Below are 22,592 nucleotides of genomic sequence, written 5' to 3'. Positions count from 1 at the left end.
ACCATTCATTTGGCTCAACATAAATTGTCTTGTGTTGATTTACCTTTGTAAATGCGAATGTCTTGTAAACCAATTAGGCTATAAGGTCCTGGAGGGCACAGGCCAGTCCTGTACTGTTTTGTACCCTCTATGTTCCATAAAAGAACATGCATTTGAGATATTATCACTCAAATTTATTCTTGTCCTACACATGCAACTAAAATATCTCTTAGTCAATCTGGAGGAAAACCAGTCCTGTTATGTTCTTTAGAAAACTGAAATCATAACAAGGAGGAAAGATTATTTGACTGTAATTAAAAATAAATCATTTGCAAACAAGGCAACATTGTGATTTAACATTCTAAGTAAGTTCCACTAAATAAGTGTTTTAGGTCCCATCTTTCTTACCTTTCATAGGAGAGCCCTGAGGTGTGGCTGGGACATGGACTCCCATCCCTGGGCCACGGCGATAAGGAAAATTTTCAGGACTGTATTTTTCACATAATACTTGCATGAAACTTCTTCCACTAGGCTGATCCATCTTTCTTTCTTAAAATGCTACAAGAAACCAAGAAATCATCAAATTATGTATTTACTCACGTAAGAAGTATTTATTGAAAACCAATTATTTATAAAGTACTAGACTAGGCATTACAAGACGTATGATACTCGGTCACTGACCCTATAAACATATACTGTGGTGACAGCTTACAATTTAGGGAAGCTACATATACAGACAAATGACAGCAATAACAGTTGAGCATATTATCTGCAATACAGATGAAAAGTATTACAAGATTTAGAAGAGGAGTTGATCACTTTCAAAAAAGGGCAAGGAGAAGGCTTTTGGCTGGTGCATAGGATTCATGTGGATAAGTAATTGGAGAAAGGTCTGAAAAAGAAGGTACAGATTGAACACCAGGCTAAATAGTTTGGATGAATCCTTTAATATCTGTCCCTCAAAATCCATTATCTTCTTCCATAGTCAAAGAACCTTTAACTGGATAACTGTATTTGGGAACGAGTGCTAGCTAAGTTCTAGCTGATGGGATAGAACCCAAGTATTCTGTGGCAGCTTCTAGGAGTCATCCTTAAAAGATGACCAGAGTGTGCCATTTGCCCTCCTTCTTTGTTTCTTCCTCCATCTGTTGCCTAGAAAACTGATACCACCAGACAGTGAACCCAAGGAATATACACTAAGAAAAGTGGGACGAAGAGCTGAAAGGGCTTTGCATCGCTGAGGACTTCATGTAACTGAGCTGCCATACTGGTACATATCTCTGGAAATTTCAGTGACAGATGAATAACCTATTTTGCTTAAGCCATTGTTCTTCTCAATTTTTTAGTTACCTATAACTGGACCTACTCCTAAACAATACAAAATGTCATCTTTTTTCGTTCTGAGTTTGGGTAGGGTCCTTTCTGTTTAGCATCAGCTAAGGGTCCAAACATTGAATGACTCCAGCATCTGAGAAGATGAGTACTGAGGACTCATGCATACATTAAAACAGGTAATATTAAACAACACGCTAACTTCTGACAACCTGATAACTCATTACTTAAAGGGCTGTCCTATGACCATATTAAATATTAATCAAAATATAGGCAGCTAAAATTGACCTCTGTAATTTCAACTATTAGGTATCAGGCATTTTTCCTAAAATAATCAGAAGGCAGAAGGATATACGTACAAAAGAAGGGATATCATAAGAAAAGGAACGGCAGTCAAAATGTATTATGGTATATATGAGTAAGCACAAAATATCTGATGTTGCCAAAGCAGCCTGCCAATGGTAGACATCATCCGGAGCATCTAAATAGGAACCTCAGAGGAGATCTTGTATACCACATTAGGAGGTTTAATGTTATCCTATAGGAAACAGAAAAAACTGAAAGGTTTTAAGGAAGGGAATACAACAACTAATTTTTAGGGAAAACTCATCCTGGAGCTGGTGAATATGAGAGAAACAAGACTGAAGGTAGGGGGAAGAGTTAGGAAGATACTGCCAGAATACAGCAGACAGATTGTGAGAGCTTGAAGTCATTCAGTGGTAGAATAAATAGAAAGCAGAGGCATATTCATGATCATGTTAAAAAGCAAACTATTCAGAAATTACAGGGACTGAGGGAGAAGGTAAAGTCAAAAATGACTCCCAGGTTTCTAGTTCAGGTGACCAGGTGACTGGTGATACCATTAACTAACAAGAAAGCAGGAACAGAGCCAGTTGTACAGAAGAAAATGATGAATTCCACTTTATACATGTTCAATTTGAAGTGCCTGTGGAATATCCAGGGAAACAATCTGGAGTTGCATGAGAAAAATGAGCTACAGATGAAGATTTGGACACCTTTATGATACACAAAATGTTATGAATAAGAACAATAACACAATAGTCACTGATATTTAAGGGACAGGAAGAGGAAAGAGAGTCATGAAGAAAAAGAAAGAAAACAGCCAGACAGTAGAGTGTTTAGCCAACATTTCAAGAAGCTTTGCTGGGAGTGGAGAAGGAAGATGGGATGATAAGAGAGTAGGGAATCTGGGCAACTGTCAAGATTTTATATCTTAAAATAAGAGAGACCTGAACATGGTTATAGATTACAAGGAAGAAGCCAGTAGCCCTGAAGAGGCTGAAACATCACTACCCGTACTTTTTCCTAGAAGAAACCAGCAGGAACGAACACTGAAAAGCTTCTCAGAAGGCTGTTTGGTATTAGCCAGATAATGCTTCAAATTGCTTCCCATTAGTGGTGACATGTTTACTTCACTATAGTTACTGGTTTACTTTTGCTTATATTGTTTAATTATAATGAACGTTAGGTATTTTTCTTATGTGATTATCCTATCTCTACCATTACATTAGAAAGGGGAGTGGAAGTGTGTAATCCTATTTCCTTCAGTATCAATTCATAGCATCAGGCATAGTTTATTATACATGGTAACAGTTTGATAAATGTTGCCAAGTATTAAAATCGCTAGCCTCTCAGGTGCTGAGAAGAAAGGGCAGAGAATTCAGGATGAAGGGTAGGTCTAGGCCCCACTCAGTTCTGATTACCTAATAGTTCTGTACCATCAGGCAAGTCAGTGCTATCTCAAATGTCTTCAACTATAAAATAAGGTATTAACATCTCTAGTACCTGGATTACAGGGTTGCTGTAGAGCCCTAAAACATACAAATGCACTATTTGGATTACAGGGCCATTGTAAAGTTCTAAAACATATAAATGTTAATTCTAAAAGGAAGTTGTAGTACAACAGAAAGCACATGGACATAGGAAATTTAAGCTCTTTCCCTAGCTGGGTAAACCACAGGCTAATTACCTAATCTCTCTCTACTTTAATTTTCTCACTTACATATGGTCTAAACCTTCCTCTCAGGTTTGTAATAAGAATTTGAAAAAAGTATGAATATAAAAGTGGTTGTTCAACTTGGCTCATTTCCTACATTACTACCAGGACCATGATCTACTGGACTTTGTGGAAGCAATTTACAAATGCCTAGAACACAGGAGATGCTCACTGAGCACATGCCCAACAACTGAACAAAAATTTTCATGATAAATGGCATCAATGTCATCATGAGTAAAGTGACCTTGAAAATAGAAGGCTGCCCTTTGCTCAAAATTCCCATTTGTAAGCTAAAAGATAGAGTTTGTTCTTTCTATCCACACAGTGTTAAGTATTTACATAGCGGCCGCCCTCTATTCCAACACTGAGTGTGTCGAAATTGAACTGTGTTGTGTTCAGCTAGGGCTTTGGGAATTTCAAGTTGAAAAGTTCTTTTTCAATGTAAACTCCTCACCTCCAACAGCAGACAACATAGAGCAGGGACTATGCCACTAGAGACAGGCACCATAGCTATTAAAAAAAAAAAAAAAAAAAAACCTGTCTCAAGCAGAATGCCAACAGAATTTTTAGAAATTTTTAACGAAAAAGCCAAAGAAGTTACATTGTTATCTTTCATACAATCAGCAGATCAAAAGAATACAAAGTGTGTGGGGAGGGTGAACTGTCACTGTCAAAATAATATCACTGAGTTTAAGCAGCACCTTTTATCTGGAGGCTTCAGAACCACTTAAACTCAAACTTACACAATTCAAGGGCAGTAATCTTACATACAAATTTAAATATAGAGAAACCAAGGGATGGTAGGAAAGACGTATTCAAGTTAAAGTGCTAGTAAGCAAGCAAACATGGGAACTTAAAAGCTTTCCCTCATGGTCCCATGTTGTAAGAACTCTTCCAAATAGGATTTTTTTTAAACACTTTTTGTTTTGTTTTATTTTTGTTTTAAGACTGAAAAGCAACACCAAGCGCCTTCATTGGCCATTTTCCAGGATGCACTATTGGATTAGCTTTCCAGGAATGCAGATGGGCACACATTAATACATAGGTTTTGAATTAGAATATCAAGATTGTGAAATGGATTGGTAATGTAACTCTACTCAAAATCTGTTGGGGCAGTCTGAGGAGGAACAGTAGGTGGGAAAAAAAGGCTGAAAACCAAACAGATTGAAAAATGAGGAAATACAGGATGGAAAAAGATCTTTCACTAGAGCCTTTAAAAGGTTTTTGGGGGGTGGGAGGGTAATCTATGACATTTTGGAAATAACAGGTATCAAATTATATCAGACTACCTCTATAGTTGGCAGAGTTCTAATACATTTGTAAAACTGTTCTGAATTGGTGCTGAAAGCCAGAGAGCCAGGGATCTTTGGTGATATTGCTTGCTTCCATTACTAAGTTGTGAAGTAGGCCTGTGAAAATTTCAATTCATTTGTGCCTCAAGATCCTGACTGTAATATACTCTTGTAAAGTGCTTGGAAAAAGTCAGGATAACGTATGAATTGGAGGATAAGGTGCTCAGTACACTTTTGCCAACTACATTAAAATCAGAACAAAACATCCAGTCACCTAGGTACTCTTAACCACTGTTGAGGTTAAGTACACAAACAATTTGTATTTTATGTTCCCAATAAATGGGTTAGGTAAGAAGCTCACACAACTGAAAGTTGTCTGAAGCTCAACACAACAGAAAGTAGGCCATGTCTGACCACTAACACTGGGAAACATATAAGATAGATCCTTTTGTACAATAAGTATGCAAGGTCAATACTTATTTCACAAAGAAACAACGTAGAGTAGTATAATTCATAAAGTACAAATACAGCCAGCCTCACTAGCTAATTCCAAAAGATATAAAAAGTACCCCACAGAGTGCCAAAATATACATTTTAAATCTTATAAAAATAGATTTATCTGCTTGTATATGCATAGACTATCTCCGGAGGAATACGAAAGTTTTGCTTTCCAATGTTTACCCTTTTGAACAACTTGAATTCACCATGTGCATACATCATCTTTTTGAAATGTAAAATGTTTTTAAGTAATGTATCTGGAAATGACCTAATAATTTGTCAAAGGGTTTTTTAATGTCTTCATTATTAGAATATTTCTATTTTTAAAATTCCAAATTGGAATTTGTGTATGTAGAATATAAAATATTAATTTTGAAGAAACTGGGGAGGAAGAAAAGAGAAATAAAATAGATGGCTAAACAGAAATACATAATTTTGTAAAACAGCAACAGCACAGAAAAAGCAAGCAGAAACAAAACATATCCAAGCCTGAGAACCAAACCGCAGTGAAACTAAGAGGAGAGAATGAGATGAAGGTGAGCAGGCTGCCAAGGCCACAGCAGCATTCTGCCCTTCTTTACCATGGCTTTCACAGGGCTCCACTATGGGGTGTATCAAAGGGCTGGAAGAATACCCTCAGCTTGCACAGTTCCATTTCCTTTGCTAGCCAGTTACCCAAATCTTTCATCCAAATTACCAAAATTTGACCCAAATTATGCTGATTCTGGAGCCATAAGCTAAGGAGATGTGATGCCTTAAGATGGCTGGGAGATTCAGGCCTCCCGGTCACCTCTGATTGTAGAGGTTAAAAAAGGAAAGAGGTGCTTCCTGCAGCAGGAAGCCATTTCTGCAGGTTTCAAGTTACTACAATAGTAGATACTTGGGAACAGATTTGTGCTTTTGAAAAAGAAATCACAATAATTCAAAATATGCATTAATTTAGGATGGGGCTAAATTTTCAAGAAGTTTTCATAGCTTTCACAAAAATGGAGAAAAGGAAAATACTCTCAAGTAGTTTAAAATTACTTTCAGTTATTTGACAAGGACCCATTTGTATTCAACGAATCAATCATATCTATTCATCAGAGAAGTGCAGAAACTACACCCTAAAAGCTACCTGCCAATATTTTGCTACCACTATTTGGAAACAAAACTTCAGGTAAACAATTTGTCAAAGGCTCCACAATTTCACCTTCAGGTTCCTTGGGTCAGATGACATTTCATTCTAGTGATTTGCTATCCACTTGGGTAATTGTTTTCTTCACAAGACAACCTGAGAATGAGAATTTCCTTACCAATTGTTTAGTAAAAATGCAGACAACTAATATATTTCGTTTTCTCTGCCATCTCTTTTCATTTTTATATCTTAACAAATTCTCCCAATTAGGTTTATTTCCCCATTCATTTATTTTTTAAATGTGTGCCTTCATAGAGCTTAGTTTCATTTAGTTCAGTTCAACAAGCAAGTAGCAGATGCTAAATCTACACCACACACTATGCTAAGCACTAAAGAAAGTGAGAAGGAATAAAATCCAAACTCTGCCCTCCGGGCATCCACACTCTAGAAGGAGATACATAACACATATCTAAAATAAGCCAGACAAGAAATAGTGAATTAAACATAAGAAGTGATTAACTTTCAGAAGTGTGATCAAGGAAGTAGGTGAATCCTGAGCCATTTTGAAAGATAAAGGTTAGCTGACAAGGTGAGGAATGGCATTCTAGGCACAGGAAACAATAGCACATGAACAACCACAAGAGACCAGAAACAAGGGTTATCAGCTGTACTGCTGAAACATAAAATATGTGTGCTGACAGGCGGGGAAAGGAGATTCAACTGTGGAGGTGACTGTGGTCAGTAAGGTCATGACTGACCTTTCTTGGGCTAGACTTTATCCTGCAAAGATAAAACGAAGAAAAATTCTGAGAGATTACCATGACTACAGTGCAAGGATGAGGGTTATTGATCTTTATGAAGAATACAGAGGTCAAAAATGAGAATTTAAAAATCAGTAAAGGACTGGGCAACTAAGAGTTTGTTTACCTTAGGAGAAGCATTTCCAGTACAGTTAAGGGAAGAGAATCCATAGAATAGGGAGTTCAGTAAATAAGCCGAGAAAAGAGTAGCAATCATACCTTTGAGAGGCTTAAATGAAAGTGGACGAGGTGGGACAGTTGGTGGAAAAAAACAAGCGTTGAGAGAGTTTTTTTTGTTTGTTTTTGTTTTTTTTTTTAAAAAAAGACAAAAGAGAAATGTATTGCCTCTGAATTTGCAGGGGGTGGGGGGAGGTCAGCAAAAACTAAGAAACGAAGCCACAGGAGGAAAATCTCCTAGCTGTCTTCAAAGAACCTCTCAGGATTGCTACCTTTCTCAATTGTTGCAAGTTTTGTTTTTGTTTTTTGTTTTTTAAACTCATTAAATTTTCACTTTGTGAACTCTTCTTCTAACCTCATCTCCAAAAAAGCTTTCTTCTTCTGAACAATTATCCACTGTATCAAAACTCTGCCAGATTCTTAGACAATTTAGGTAGCTGGAATTTTTGTTTTGTTTTCTAAAGCAGTCTTTCTGATCTGCAGCACAAGAGTATCCCCAAAAAGACTAATTTATTCTGGAAAAGCATACGTATACATGTTTTTCCCTCCAGGAAAGATGAAATAAATCAATGAATAAAGGTCTACTAACGAGGTTTATTCTAAATATTTGCTTTTTTTTTTTTTTTCCTGAGACGGAGTCTCGCTCTGTCGCCCAGGCTGGAGTGCAGTGGCCGGATCTCAGCTCACTGCAAGCTCCGCCTCCCAGAACATTTGCTTTTAAAAAAATACAACATTTGGTGGGCGTGGTGGCTCACACCTGTAATCCCAGAACTTTGGGAGGCTGAGGCAGGCGGATCACCTGAGGTCAGGAGTTCGAGACCAGCCTGGCCAGCACGGCGAAACGGTTTCCATCTCTACTAAATATACAAAAATTCGCCAGGCATGGTGGCACGTGCCTGTAGTCCCAGTTACTTGGGAGGCTGAGGCAGGAGAATCGCTTGAACCCAGGAGGCAGAGGTTGCAGTGAGTCGAGATCATGCCACTGCACCCCAGCCTGGGTGACAGAGCCAGACTCCATCTCAATAATAATAATAATACTAATAATGCTAATAATAATACAATGTTCATTCTGAATTTTTTACAATTTCCAATTGAAAATAAGTAAATAACAACAATGGCAAAACCAGTAACCCCACCATGTAGTTTCCCTTTTTATTAGCTAAGCTAATAATGTAAATAAGTATTATCAAAAGCTTTTCATATCTGAAGCATAGAGCCACATCCACACCAGGAGACTTTAGATTTCACAAGCACATGAAGCCGGAGGATGTACCTCATGGTGTGTATCCTTCCAGACCATTTTTTCCATGCTATGTAAATATATATTTTTTACACAAAGATTGAATATAGTTTTATAACCTGCCTTTTTGCAAAATAGTCCATGAAAAATTTTCCATGTCAGTAAGTGCATATCTACCTAATCATTTTTAAGGTTTATAAAGTATTCCATTAGTAAGTTTTTGGAGCTGAAGTCATGAATGACAGCTATCTCTCCCATATAAACACTTCCGGGACATTGACCAAGTCAGCGTAATTAGGCTGGATGGTCTCATTCTGTATGGCACTTCCAATTTCATTTATCCCGAAGTATCTATACCTGTGATTCTATCTCAGTTATTGTAATAGAGCGAAGTGGATGCTCTCTTTGGATGAAACGGAAAATAAACTAATTATATCAACTTTTAGCACTATTTTGTAGAATTATAGTTAGCCAATTCACTAACTTAACTCTTAGCATTCTAAAAGCAAAATGAGTGTAGCTGATAAATCCCTTATCATAACACACCATGCCACCACGATTTCACACCCTACTAAGAACCACCCTGTGTCTCAAAGTCTCTTACTCAACTATATGCTACACTATACGCAAGTCTAGTAATGTGGCACATCAACCTTTCTTGGTAGGAGGTTTTTTAAAATCCAGCACTGACAGATGAAATATGAATTTGGACTCCTGATCGTTCCTTTAATTATGCTATCAGTCAGCCACTACCACCCTCTTCTTGTATCACAGTACTATGCTTCTCCTTAAAAGCACTACAAACATTAAAATACCTACCAAAAAGCCTTTATTTCATTGTATTAGTGGCAAAGATATCTAAAACTGTGACTATGTTATCAGTGAGAAGTGCAGCCTCAGAGCTGTCTATATTTTCTACTAAAGAACTATACTGTGTTTAAGGCACTTCAGATGTTGAACAAAGACACAAACTTTTTTCACCAATGACTGCACATTAGCAACTATGATTGACTCTCATGCTTGTAGTCCACCCAAATACATAAACATAGCCCTTGAAATTTCTAATCCAAATACGCTAGCCCCAAAATGTCATAATTTTGATGAGAAATATGAGGGGAAAAAATCAAGACAATACTACTATTTAGACTGAAGTACCTGTTTGTGTGATATTTCTAAACACTTCTTTCTTCATTTCCATAGCCTCTCCTCATCCAAAAATATTGGTTTAAACCAACTGTCTATATCCCTATTAAATTAGACATTCTGAAATATAAGACAAAAACACTTTGCATATACTTTCAGCAACAAAAACAACCAAAAAGGTTTAACATTCACTGACTTTTACTCCAAGGGCTTCCAAGGAGACTTCAACCCTGCCCATCCCTCCACCCTCACCCTGCCCCACCACACACATCCTCAACTCCTTTACAAACAAATTTACATCTACTCCTACCTTTCTATTTGGCCCAGATTCGATTTGGTAAAATCCCAAGACTTTAAAGTTACATTTATTCAAAGCAGGATCAGATATATTTACTCTTGAACTGATGTCTCCCAACCAAATGTCCCTGTACTGAGATTAACAATCATTTTAAAGCCTAGTAATTTTCCATAAGCACTCTCTGAAACAGAAAAACTAACTTATCTCTATTTACAGGATACGAAACTGGGGGAACTTGCTTGGGTTTTTGTGGCCTTACCAGCATGCTAAGTCATACTTCTGTAGCTCTAATCTGTCAAGCCATTCCATCTTTACCAAAAAAGGAGTATTTCATGTCAACAGTACACAACATCACACAGAAGACATGGAAACATAACTTACAAAAATGTATGAAATCCATTACAGCCAAAATTCCTCTTGTAACCACATCAAAGTAACTGAGCCAAAAAATTAAGCAACAGTACTGACTGGTCTAATCATCAAAGGGGAAAAAATTATTCCCAACTTTTCCATCCTTCCAAAAAGCAAGATTCTTTTTCCTGAATACATTAGGTTTCATCAGAAGAAAATTGTATATGCATGTTTTCTTTCCGCTGTGAACACACAAGTTTAAGGTCATTACTTAGCTGTTTACAGAACAGATTACCCCCATTATCTGTGCTCTTCAGCAGCTACAGAAGCCATCATGTTAAGGAAAAGCCTCATTAGGAACAGACCACCAGTTCATCACTCTACAGCTTTTCAGAGCAGTTTACAAACCACCCTGACTAATAACCAGGGATTGCCAGAATGTTGAAACATCAATCACGCATAAAGGTTGCAAAAGTTTGCAGGTCATTAAAAAAAAAAAAAAAAAAAAAATCCACATTTTTTTTTTCACTAGCCCCTCCTACATTTAGTGCTATGGCAATATTGACCAGTGGTAATAAGTGCTGGTTCTAAAACTAAACTCCCTGGGGATGTAAATCCTGACTGATTCCACTACTCTGTGCAATTGTGGGCAAGTTACTTAAGTTCTCTAAGTCTACCCTTCTTCATTTACAGGAAGCCATAGTAGCCCGCAACTCCTAGCTCATAGGGTTACCAAAGAATGAATGGAGATAATATTGGTAAAGGGTGGTTAGCAAAGTGCCTGGCACATAGAAAGCACTTAACAAATATTAGCTGTTACTTCTCCTGCTACCACTATTACTGCTACCATCACCATTCAGTGAACATGGTAGCATGAACAGAATGTAGAGCTGGAGGACTAACTTGCAATTTTTGTTCAATAGATTTAATCTAATTTTTAGGTCCAAGGACTATGCTAAATTAATGCCAATTAATGACTTGGCACAGTAAAAATGTCTGACATTTATGCTATTCCTCCTTAATTGGAAGAGCTTGCCCTTACCTCTCCACCTATCTGAATTTTATGCATCCTTCAACACACTACTCAAAATATACTTTAGAGATGAAGCATTTTCAGATACCTCTCCCGATAGTGATATTTCCTTTGAGCTAAGCTCATGTTAATCTTGCCTCCAAATACTCAGTGGGCGATTAATCACATACTGGCATGTCATCTTTTCATTTTAAATAATATACCCTTATTTTTCATGTGTAGCAATGTAACTTTCATGTGTTTGTCTTGTGTCTTCAAACTGTACAGCTCTTGACAGTAATAACCATATCCTAATGGTTCTTTGCATCTATCATATACTGGAACCTTGCATATAACTGACACCCCATAAATGTGCTAATCAGTAGGTTTTCTAATCACTTTTGATTGTGCATACCAAATATATTTTATGTAATATGAAAAGTAGGTTTATTAATAAACTCTGAAATCAAAGTACTTTAGAAACAAAAATTCTTCATAGCTACAGCTAGAATACATAATTTTATCTACTCCACGGAGATTCCAAAAGAGGTGCCATCATGTCGCAGTCAGACATATTTGCCACTGCAAGTTAAATTATTCAGCAAAAACCACAACCACAAAAGATTTAATACTGAATATATGATTTTTGTACCCATACTATACTTTACAACTCATATGCAAGAGTTAATAATTTATGCCATACTTCAGAACAATAGGTGCTGCTCAGTAACTCAAGATGAATATATGTGCACTGCTGGTAGGAATGTAAATGGTACAACTGGTGTGGAAAATACGATTGTTCCTCAAAAACTTAAGCACAGAATTACTACATGACCCAGCAATTCCCCTTCTGGGAATCTACCCAAGAATCAAAAGCAAGAGTCAAAACCTATTTGTACACCAATGTTCATAGCAGTATTATTTACAATAGTCAAAAGGTAGATAAATGGATAAACAGAATGTGGCAGATCCATACAATGGAATACTATCAGCTTTAAAAAAAAACTGACACATGCTACAACATACATGAACCTTGAAGACATGATGCTAAATGAAATAAGCTAGACACAAAAGAACAAATGGTGTATGATTCCACTTACATGGGGTAACTTGAGTGCTAAGTTCACTGAGACTGTAGAATGGTGACTGTCAGGAGCCAGAAGGCATGAGGAATGGGGAGTTATTAATTAATAGGTACAAAGCTTCAGTTTGGAAAAAGAAGAAATTCTGAAGCTGATTGATGGTGATGGTTGCACAACAATGTGAATGTACTTAATGCCACTAAACTATAAAATGGTTAAAATGATAAATTTTATGTTATGTACATTTTACTATAAAATAAACATTTTTGAAAAACACAGGAATATAGTGTATGCTATATAAAAAAGATGAACATAGGTGAGGTCTACCATTTCTGATTCTTACTCTCAGCACTTATCAAATTAATGCAAATAATTCACTTGAGGATCTTAAATCATGAGGGATAAAACAGCCAAGTCTCAATAAATACATTTAGTGGGAGATCTGATTTACGATGTATACAATCTTCATTCATCTTTTTCTTGCAATCCTTTATCAATGGTCATGAGGCAAATTGTCACTAATGAGGGACTAATAGAGCCAATATTTAAATTTCAACCTCCAAATGGTATTTCCCTTTATAAAACTTATGCCTTAAGTTATTAATAATGCCTATGAGAAAATATCGTAATACAACTCTCATATAATAAAAGTTTAATAGTTTAAACTTGTTTTCAACATTTTAAGAGTTGCAATTATTTCCTACAATTATTTGCTTCAATTTACCTATGAACTAAATAATAACATGATTATAAATAAAGGTATTCTCAAAAAAGAAGTCTCTTTATTGACATAATGGCATCTATCAGAACACTTAGTATTAGAAAGATTCATAGCATTATTCTCTTAAAATAAAATGCTATAAAGATATGTGTAAATATGACAGAGAGGGGAAAGTGCTAATGCTAAGTTTCCTAAAAAACTGCCTCTCTCCCAGTATTTCATAGGTTGAGTCTCATTCTTCACAAATTCCCTATCTGCAATTTTCCCTACTTGCCAAAAGGTACTCGTTACCACAAAATCAACACTTGCAGCATTTTCGTGGTCATTTGCAGATAAGCACAAAGTAACAAAAAATTTGAGTTGTTCAACGTGTATGCTCCCTGCTGAGGTAGAACAAGGTGGCACTATGCCTTCTTGTTTCAGCTTTCATAATATAAACAAGTGTCCTTTCCATGATCTATCCAGTGCCATGCTTTTCATATTGTTGTGCTTTTGGTTGGTGACTTCACTATTTAAGTGGTCCCCAAGGGTAGTGTTGAAATGCCATCTAGTGTTTCGAAAGCACAAGGAAGCTGCAATATGCCTTATGGAGAAAATACACAATTTAGATCACTTTATTCAGGCATGAATGTAGGGCTGTTTGCAGTGAATTCAATGTTAACGAATCAATGATACATATTAAATATATTTACACAGAAACTAATATAAAACAAAATTATCTATTGATTACTTGACAAAATGCTACGATCAGAGGCTCACAGGAACCTAACCCTATATTTCCCCTAGGAGTAACAATTTCCATATTCACTAAGTCACTGTTCATGGCAACTTTATAAAAGTACTGTAAATAACAAGAATCAACTGTATTCTTACCCTGGGTAAGAAAAATAGACCAATGAAACAGAAAACAGAGCCCAAAAACATGCCCATGTAAATATGGCAGGGAAGTAGCATAGAGATCAGTAGAAAAACATTAAGCTATTCAATAATTGGTGCTAGGACAGTGAATAACAATCTGAGAAAAGATGAAATTGAATCCTTACCAAAAAATTCACCTCCACACAAAATATGAAAGCAAACTTTATCTCCTTGAGAAAAAAATAAGTTATTTCTTCTAATAGGAAGAGAACTTTATGATCTTGATTTAGGGAAATATTTCATAAAGAAAACATTTTAAAAATCCATTAACAAAAAGTTGGGCAGTCAAATGAAAACTTGACCAGGCATGGTGGCTTACATCTGTAATTCCAGGACTTTGGGAGGCCAAGGCAGGAGGATCACTTGAGCCCAGGAGTTCAGGACCAGCCTGGGCAATATAGCAAGACCCACCTCTACAAAAAAATCAGTCGGGCATGGTGGCATGTGCCTGCAGTCCCAGACACTTGGGAGGTTGAGGTGGGAGGATCACTTGGGCCCAGGAGGTGAAGGTTGCAGTGAGCAGAGATCGCACCACTGCACTCGAGCCTGGTGACAGAGCAAGATCCTGTCTCAAAAAAAAAAAAAAAAGAAAAACTTTTGATCGTCAAAAGACATTAAAAACATGAAAAGACAAGCCAAAAACTGGAAAAAAGACATTTGCAACACATGTAATATAGAGAACTCTTAAAAACAGTAAGAAGAAGAAGACAATCTAATAGGAAAATGGACAAAAGACATAAACAAATAATAGAAGATAAAATTTAAAATGGTTAACATATGTAAAAGATGCTCACGTTCAATAATTTTCGGAGACAAAAATTAAAATCTCAATGAAATACCATTTTATGCAAATCAGTAAAACTTAAAAACTCCGACAATATCAAGTATTGAAGAAAATGCAGAAGAATAGAAACTGGCAATGTAGCCAGTGGGAGTATCAATCAGTACAAACACCTTGGAAAACAATTTATTACTGTCTAGTAAAGTTGAAGACGCACATACTCTATGATCTAGCGATTCCACTTCTCCGTATAAACTCTACAGGAACTTGCACAGCAACTTGTAGTGTGTACCAGGAAACAAGTAAAAGAATGTCCATAACAACAGCATTGCTTAAAACTGCAAAAACCCTGGGGGAATTGCCGGTGCAGGCGGGGGGCAGAGGGAGTGTAGTGTGGAGAAGCCCTTACATCTAAGAAAGGCAATTGGATAAATTACAATATATTCATAAAATAAAATGGCACACAGCAATGGAAATTAACATTTGGCAATTCATTATGCCTACTTCCTCATCAACACAAATGGCTTTTAAAAAACAATGCTGATTTGTTCACACAGGGCAGGAAAAAAAAACAATGCTGAATAGTTAAAAAAAATCACAAGAATATATACAGTATAATTCCATTTATACAAAATTTTAAAACATGGAAATTAGCCATCTTATCATTTCAGGTCACATACATATATGGCAAAAACTGTAAAGAAAAGGCAGAGAAAAAACACAAAATTCAGAATAGTGGTATCCTTTGTGGATAGTATGATCAGGAAGGCAAAAATGGAACTCTGAATTCTCTTTCCAAATTTACTCACCCTCCACTCTTTCCCATCTTGGAAGTTATATTTGACTTTTCTCTTCTTCTCATAACCCCATATAACTAACCAGCAAGACCTATCAATACCACATCCAAAATATCCCAATTTTGCCCAATTTTGTCCATCTCTATCACTTTATTCTTGTTGAAGCCATCAACTGCTCACCAGAACCTCTGCATTAGCCTCCGCCCTGGTCACTCTTGACTCTTGTACAATTCATTCTCCACAAAGCAGCCAAGTGATCTTTTCAAAATTTAAGTCAAATCATGTCCTTTACACTCTCCAATGGCTCCTCTTCACATGCAGAATAAAATCCAATCTCTTCATCATAGTCACCAAGGATTCATTTAATCTGATCACTGCTTACGTCTCTAATCTCATTTTCTGCCACTCCTTTCCTAGCCCACTATTCAGCCTCCGTGGCTTTCTATCTCTCAGACTTGCCAAGCTGATTTCCCCCATGGCCTTTGCATTTGCAGCACTGCGCTTTTCCTGTCTCTTGGCAGAGATGCTTCATCTCAGTGTTTAGGTCTCAAATTTAAACACAAATGTCACCCTCTCCAAGAGGCTGCTTCTGACCACCCCATCAAAAACAGCATTACTGCCACCATCACTCATGGTAACTTCACCCGCTGTCATTCTTTATAGCACATGTCATAATCATAATCCGTGAGTTTAGTGTTTGTTCTCCAGCAGAAAACAGGTCCCACACAAGCAGGGATTTGTCAGTCCAGTTCAGTTTTGTACAGAGCAGTGTCTGGCATATGATAAAAAATATTCATTGGATAAATGGAAAGTGAATTTTATTATCAATAGACATGAAGCAACACCTTCTGACAGTGAAAGGAAAATGAAGCTCACCAATGGCAGAATGAGAAGAAAGAAAAATTTTGAAAATCACTGGAAACGCATTATTCCAAGAACAGTTTTAAATAACTTTTCACAATAGTACTTGTTATGGTTCACATTCCTAAGAATGATTAGTGATTAATCAAAGTTTCACACAGTTTTAAGATCCTAAGTTTGGGAAATGTGCTACCTGTTTACATTTCATTTTTAGAAGAGCACTGTAACTAAAAAAGCATGGTCTTCAATTAGTTCTGAGTTCACTTATGACTCTACTGTGTAATTTGAACAAGTTACTTACCTATCTCTATGCCTGCTTCCTCACTTGTAAAATGAAGCTATTAATAACTATTTCACAGTTAGTGTGAAAATTACATGAAATAAAGTTTTTGAAGCATCTAATTAAGTACCTGGCATGAAGTAAGTGGTCAATAAACTAGTTACTATTGTGAAAGCTGAGACGTCCAGACAAATGGAGGAGCTGATATGAGTCAAATAAACAAACATCCTCCCCTTTTGGCAGAAGTGGGAATACATGCCAGGATTAAATCGTTTTCCCTCCAAAAAGACAAATGTACACAAAGGTAATATATAAATAAGTATGGACAAAGGACTTTGAGAACACTGAGGGAGTGACTATCTTCACTAAGGAGGTCAGTCACATGTAAAACTGAGTTTTACAAGATAGCAGCAGGAATTTACTAGATGAAAAGAAGGGGAAAGCATGTGTACAAATACAAATGAGTGAGAGATGCAAAATAAAGTGAGAAATGTAGTGTAGTTGGTGTAGAGTATATGTGGGAGGACGGCTAGAAAATAAAGAATTGGTAGGGCCACACGGTAAGGGGCTAAGGTCCACCATTCGAAAGTTTGCACTTTATTCTTCCATCAGTGGGAAGATGAAGTGGACACGCTAATTTGACACCAATTCTTCTAAAGACGGCAAAACATCTTTATGACTTTAAACACCACATAGGGCCACAATCTGTTAATGTAAAATAGAAAATATTTTAAGCTTTAGTTCTTAAAACCATATGAGCAATTTGTGTATTAACAATGACTGACCTGGAACCTCTCCTCACGATGCTTTATTAATTACTCTGGTGACCACTGTTGTGCTAGGCATCATCATGACAGCAGATAAAATCTATCGTAAGTTTACTATGTGTTGTGTACTGTGTTGTTTTATATGTATTATCTCACCCAGTTACCACAACACTTTTATAAGGGGTACTATTACCCATTTTGCAGATCAGAAAACTGAAGCAGAGAGGTTACGGGCCCAGAGCTAGTGACAGAGCCAGGTCTCAAATCTAGGCTGACTTCAAGGTCCTAAAATTAAACCAGTTTGCTGAACTATGATATTGCTCAGTTTATTAACATCACTTGCTGAAAAATATGAGTGCCTACTGCAATTTAAAGCATCATGTTAAGTCAGTTACTTTTAACTTTTACTGTATGGAAGAATCATCTGGGCAGATTGATAAAATGCAGATTCCTAGATTCCACCAGAGATTCTGATTCAGTAAGTCTAGGTTAGATCTGCTTTATTTTATTTATTTTTTTAAACAGTGCCTCACTCTTCTTGCCCAGGCTGGAGTGCAATGGTATAATCACAGCTCACTGAAGCCTCAATCTCTGGGGCTCAAGTGATCCTCTGGCCTCAGCCTCTCAAGCAGCTGCGACTACAGGCATGTACCACTATGCCTGGCTAATTTTTAAATTTTTCATAGAGATGGGTCTCCCTACGTCGCCCAGGTGACTTCGACTCCTGGATTCAAGCGGTCCTCCTACCTCAGCCTCCCAAAGTGCTGGGATTATACGTGTGAGCCACAATGCCTTGCCGGATCTGCATTTTTAACCATATGTTCAGTCAATTCTGAACTACTTGGTCTATGAACTATGCTCTGGTAGACCCTGTGCTAGATGTCCTAGTGATTCATGGGTATTTGAGCCTCGTGCTCACTAGGCATTTATAATCTAAAAGGGATAAAAATAAGGTGCACAAATAATACAAAGCAATATAGCAAAAATAGTACAGACAACATAAGCAACAAAGACTTCAAAGAAGAGAGGTCATCTGAAATGAAATGAGAGGGTGTAGGATTTCATAAAGAAGGGGAACATTTTATATGCAGACTTTCCGGGATAATTTTACACACAAAGGAAGGTACATGAGCAGAGGCCTTGGCAGGCAGAGGAACTGCATTTACGAGTGTAATGATGATGCCAGAAAAAAAAGTAGAGAAAGTCTGTAGAAGGCCCTAAATGTCAAGCTAACCACTATGGGCTTTATGCAGTGCCTGTCCCTGTACTAGAAAGCAGCTAATGGTTTTTGAGGAGGGAAATGAAATAATCATAGCGATATTCTTTGGAAGAGTACTTTCATGAAGCTATGGAAACAAAAGACAAAGGGAATATTCCGGTTGTTACCATTCTAATCCCGAAGAAATAAGGCAGAACAGGTAGCATGAAAAAGGGAGGAATGGTAAATCTTAATAACTATCACGTGTAGGAGAAAGGCAGCAATCGCAAATGATTCCTTCACCCTTTAAGCCCAAATTGTATCACTATCAGTTTCACGTTACTTCTTACACAGCTAACCAGGCCCAAAATATATAAAGAGTTCACTTATTTAAAACACAGCCCAGGACTAAGTAAATTGGCCTCCAAGTAGCCAACATACATGTCACACACTAAGAAAAGAAAAAAAAAGTATTATATAACAAATATAAGCATCTGATTTTCAAAACCATAGTAGTTTGGAAGCAAAAAATAGAAGGGGAAAAGAGCCTGCTACAGGTGGACATGCTTAAGAGTCTAAGGATCAAAGAAGAAACAAAACTATTAAAAAGCACACACAATCACTCAGGGTCACTTCTCCATAACTGTTTATTGACAAGTACACGATTCCCAGAAAAATGATATAAATAAGAATCTTCCTTAATGTTCCAGGCACCTACCACAAAAGAAAGTCTTCTTTAAACATTCATTAAAGTTAAGTATTTTAAAACAAACAGTATTTCCCTGATTAAGAGGTCATTTTAAAGGACGGCTGATATATGCCAGCATAACCCCTCTATCAGTACCTAAGAAACAATTAAAGGCAAGAAAGATTTATAACACACAAAGTTTGAAGGTGATAGAATGTTTTCATAAAGCATTTGATCAAGAGTGTGACCCCACTGAGTGTAATTTGGGTACTTCTGTCCTGATGACTGTGTCTTTGAATTCTATGTTACAAATAATATGAACTCATCCTCAACAAAAAGAAACGCTATTAAACTGGTCTTAAATACATACCCTGTGTACCTACTGAAATTAGACAACATCCTTTGACGCTCAATGTCCTGCAGCAATAGGCCGTGTAACAACTTTTCAAAAGACTTTAACATTACAACATTTAACATTACATGAAGGACTCTCACTTTGTTCACCAACAGTCATTAATGTTTATTATGAATTAATACCATTTTTCTAAGGACCCCACCTAAAATTTTTGTAAGGGGAATTAAGATGTTAACTGATGCAAAGTTATACTTAGGTTGATGATTAAGTTTAAAATATATACCAAAGTCACAGACTATAAGGCTTTTATATATGTCTATGGCTTTGGTATATATTTTATCGTGTATTTTTCACATAATTTTCATCATGTAACAAAAAGTATATCATATTACTGGAGCAAGAAGAATTTGGGATGTTTCTAAATGGCAGAAAAGAAAATCAGTGTATCTTCACAACACTGGAACAGTAAAATAACATTTCTTTAACTATGTTGTGGCGATAAAGCAACTAAGTGGAACTAGGCCTCTCACATTTCTCAGACACAGCAAAGGATAGAGAAAACTAAAACACACAAGCATACACAAAATTTCATCAATCAAATGATCTGACAACTTTCAGATATTGAAGATCAAGATTATGGTACTTCAGAAAACACAGGTCAAATATGCTACGTGGTATAAACGTCTAAACCGAAGCAATCAATTGCACCTAGCTGCCCTCCCTCTCCCCCACCCAAAAAAAAATTCATCTTTTTAGAATCATCCCTGCTCTTCAGAAGCTTACAGAATGAGGACGCTGAAGCCAAATAAATGCGCTTTTCAGTGTTTTTCAAACTGCAAGTTGTGACCCACAAATCATCAATTTAGTGAATGTCAGCCAGCAGGTTTTTTTAATGCAAGAGGGTGGAATATAATAGAAATTAGCAGAACATATCATATGTAATAAAGGTTAAATACTGCTTTGTGAAAGTTTCCCCTCATACCTAGGCATGTACTAGATCTGAATGTAAGCCATACTTAATACTGTGGGGCATGATTTTTTTTTTTTTTTTAAGTTTGAAAGTTACCACCCTAGAGATCTGGGTCTAACGCTGCTCAGGACCCAAAGGGTGAATGTTTTCCTCAGTCCTCGGCACCTATTCATACTCTTTGCTCAAGAAAGACTACTGGAAACTAACTTAAGAGCTCCACAGCAGCATGACGTGAACAAGGGACAAGCCCCAGCTCAGCCTGTATTTGGACTTGAAAGCATTGCCAGCTTCCCTCAACAGCCCTAGGCGTTGCCTATAAGTTCTTTGTAGCCTAGCAACCTTCAGAGTAGAGCTCCTCCTTCCTCCACTGACTGTATACAGTTCAACACTTCCAACCAACTTTCCTCAACTACAACTTCTGGAATCACCGTGTTCCAAGAAAAGACAGTATTAAATCTCCTCTCTTCACCAATTCCCAAAATGTCTTCCTACTAGAAGACCTAGAACTCAACAGAGAAGCTCCACACAGATCCTTACTTCCCCCAAGATCCCAGCACCCTCCTGTCAGTCCCCATCTTATTCCAACACCCTCGTTCTCAGTCTCCCAACCTTGGCGCAAATCTTTTATCCCAAAAGCCCTTATTCAATTACCACATCCTTTTATCAGCCCTGGTAAGAGCAGGCCTAATGTCCCAAGGGCCTAGACATGCCAGTCCTTCCCCCAGCAAACCTCCCTGGGGACATGTCCTCTTTTCTGGGATTCAGTAGTTCAGAGACAAGTTTCCTATTTCCCCAGCAGTCCCAGACACGTCTCCCTCTTCTAACAGCTAGGAGGCATCTACCCATCCCCCCACGCTGGGGCACGGTGAGACGCCTGGATTCTCCCAGGAACCCGGGCAGGCTCCCCAACACGCCCTCCTCCAACCCGGGGCCACCCCCCAGCCCAGGCCAGCCCAAGACCCTCCCAGCTCCGCCCTAGCCCAGGCCAGGCAGGCCCCATCCTCCCTCTAGCCCCAGAGCAGGTCTCCCATCCCCACAGCTGCTCGAGACAGGCCCCGTGTGGCTCTCAGCCCCTGCCCAAGTGTCCTATCCCAGCACCCTGCAGGAGCGACCCTCCGCGCCTCGGCTCCGGAGGGGAGCGCCTCGGGCCTCGAGAGCCCGGCAGAGCTGGCGGGCCTGGCTCCACTCACCCCTCAGCCCGGGAGGCGGGGGAGCTGCTGCGGCGGCTCCTCCGGCTGCGCCTCTCCTCCCCCCTCCCGGCCACCGCTGTCGCCGCCGCTCAGCCTCAGGCCTGTTCCCGGCCGGCCCCGGCCCCGCTCCGCTTCACCTAGACCCCAAATCTGGCCGCCGGAGCCCAGTGTCCTGCATTGACCCGGAAGCAGCTTTCCCGGCCCAACAACAACACGTGACCCCGCCGCACGTGTCACGTCCGCTGCGTGAATGGGAGGGGGCGCCAGAGGAGTGGGTACTCCCTAATCGAGCTGGGGTTGCCATGGCGACGGGGATGGCTGTACTGGCCTGGGCTTCACCACAAACACCTCATCTGCTCTTTCTCGTGCCCATCCATTGAGGGGACATCCCCAGGGGCAGAATAGGAGTACACATTGTCATATCAGAGGACAATAGGAGCTGCAGAAAGGAGTATTGGGCTGAACCTTTCCAGAGACACTTGGAATCTTGACCCGGCTCTGTTACTGATTTGCTGTGTGACCTTGACCAAGTCTGTTCCTATCTCTGGCTTCAGCGTCCTCAACCATAAAATGAGGGAATTATACTAGATGAGCCCTCAGGGTATGGTGGCAGTCTGAACTTTCTTCCGTGCCCCCTTCACAAGTGGAATCCCGAGCTTCCAACACCAATGTAGTAACAGCAGCTTTCATTTATTGAGCACCTTCTAGGTACAGGCGCTGCGCCTGTG

General features: G+C 38.3%; 1 protein-coding gene across 4 annotated transcripts in view; it reads right to left on the bottom strand.

Moving 5' to 3' along the window:
• The window catches only part of TBCEL (tubulin folding cofactor E like), a 65,429-nt gene extending 43,345 nt beyond the window's left edge, over positions 1-22,084 (bottom strand). The window contains exons 1-4 of one of the 4 annotated variants that reach the window (XM_025358214.1): positions 21,865-22,041; positions 10,275-10,486; positions 9,608-9,715; positions 388-537 (exon numbers count right to left, since the gene is read on the bottom strand). In XM_025358214.1, coding sequence (XP_025213999.1) covers positions 388-520 — 133 coding nt within the window. In that variant the 5' untranslated portion in view covers positions 521-537; positions 9,608-9,715; positions 10,275-10,486; positions 21,865-22,041. Of the gene's footprint in view, positions 1-387; positions 538-9,607; positions 9,716-10,274; positions 10,487-21,864 lie in introns of all 4 variants that reach the window. The other 3 variants (XM_025358213.1, XM_025358212.1, XM_025358215.1) reach the window with 3 other exon arrangements.
• Positions 22,085-22,592: the final 508 nt, after the last annotated feature.

The sequence above is a fragment of the Theropithecus gelada genome, chromosome 14 (assembly GCF_003255815.1).
Source record: "Theropithecus gelada isolate Dixy chromosome 14, Tgel_1.0, whole genome shotgun sequence".
In the NCBI taxonomy this organism is placed as follows: domain Eukaryota; kingdom Metazoa; phylum Chordata; class Mammalia; order Primates; family Cercopithecidae; genus Theropithecus; species Theropithecus gelada.
The sequence above is the reverse complement of the archived record's forward strand: the minus strand, read 5'-3'. Positions and strand labels throughout refer to the sequence as shown.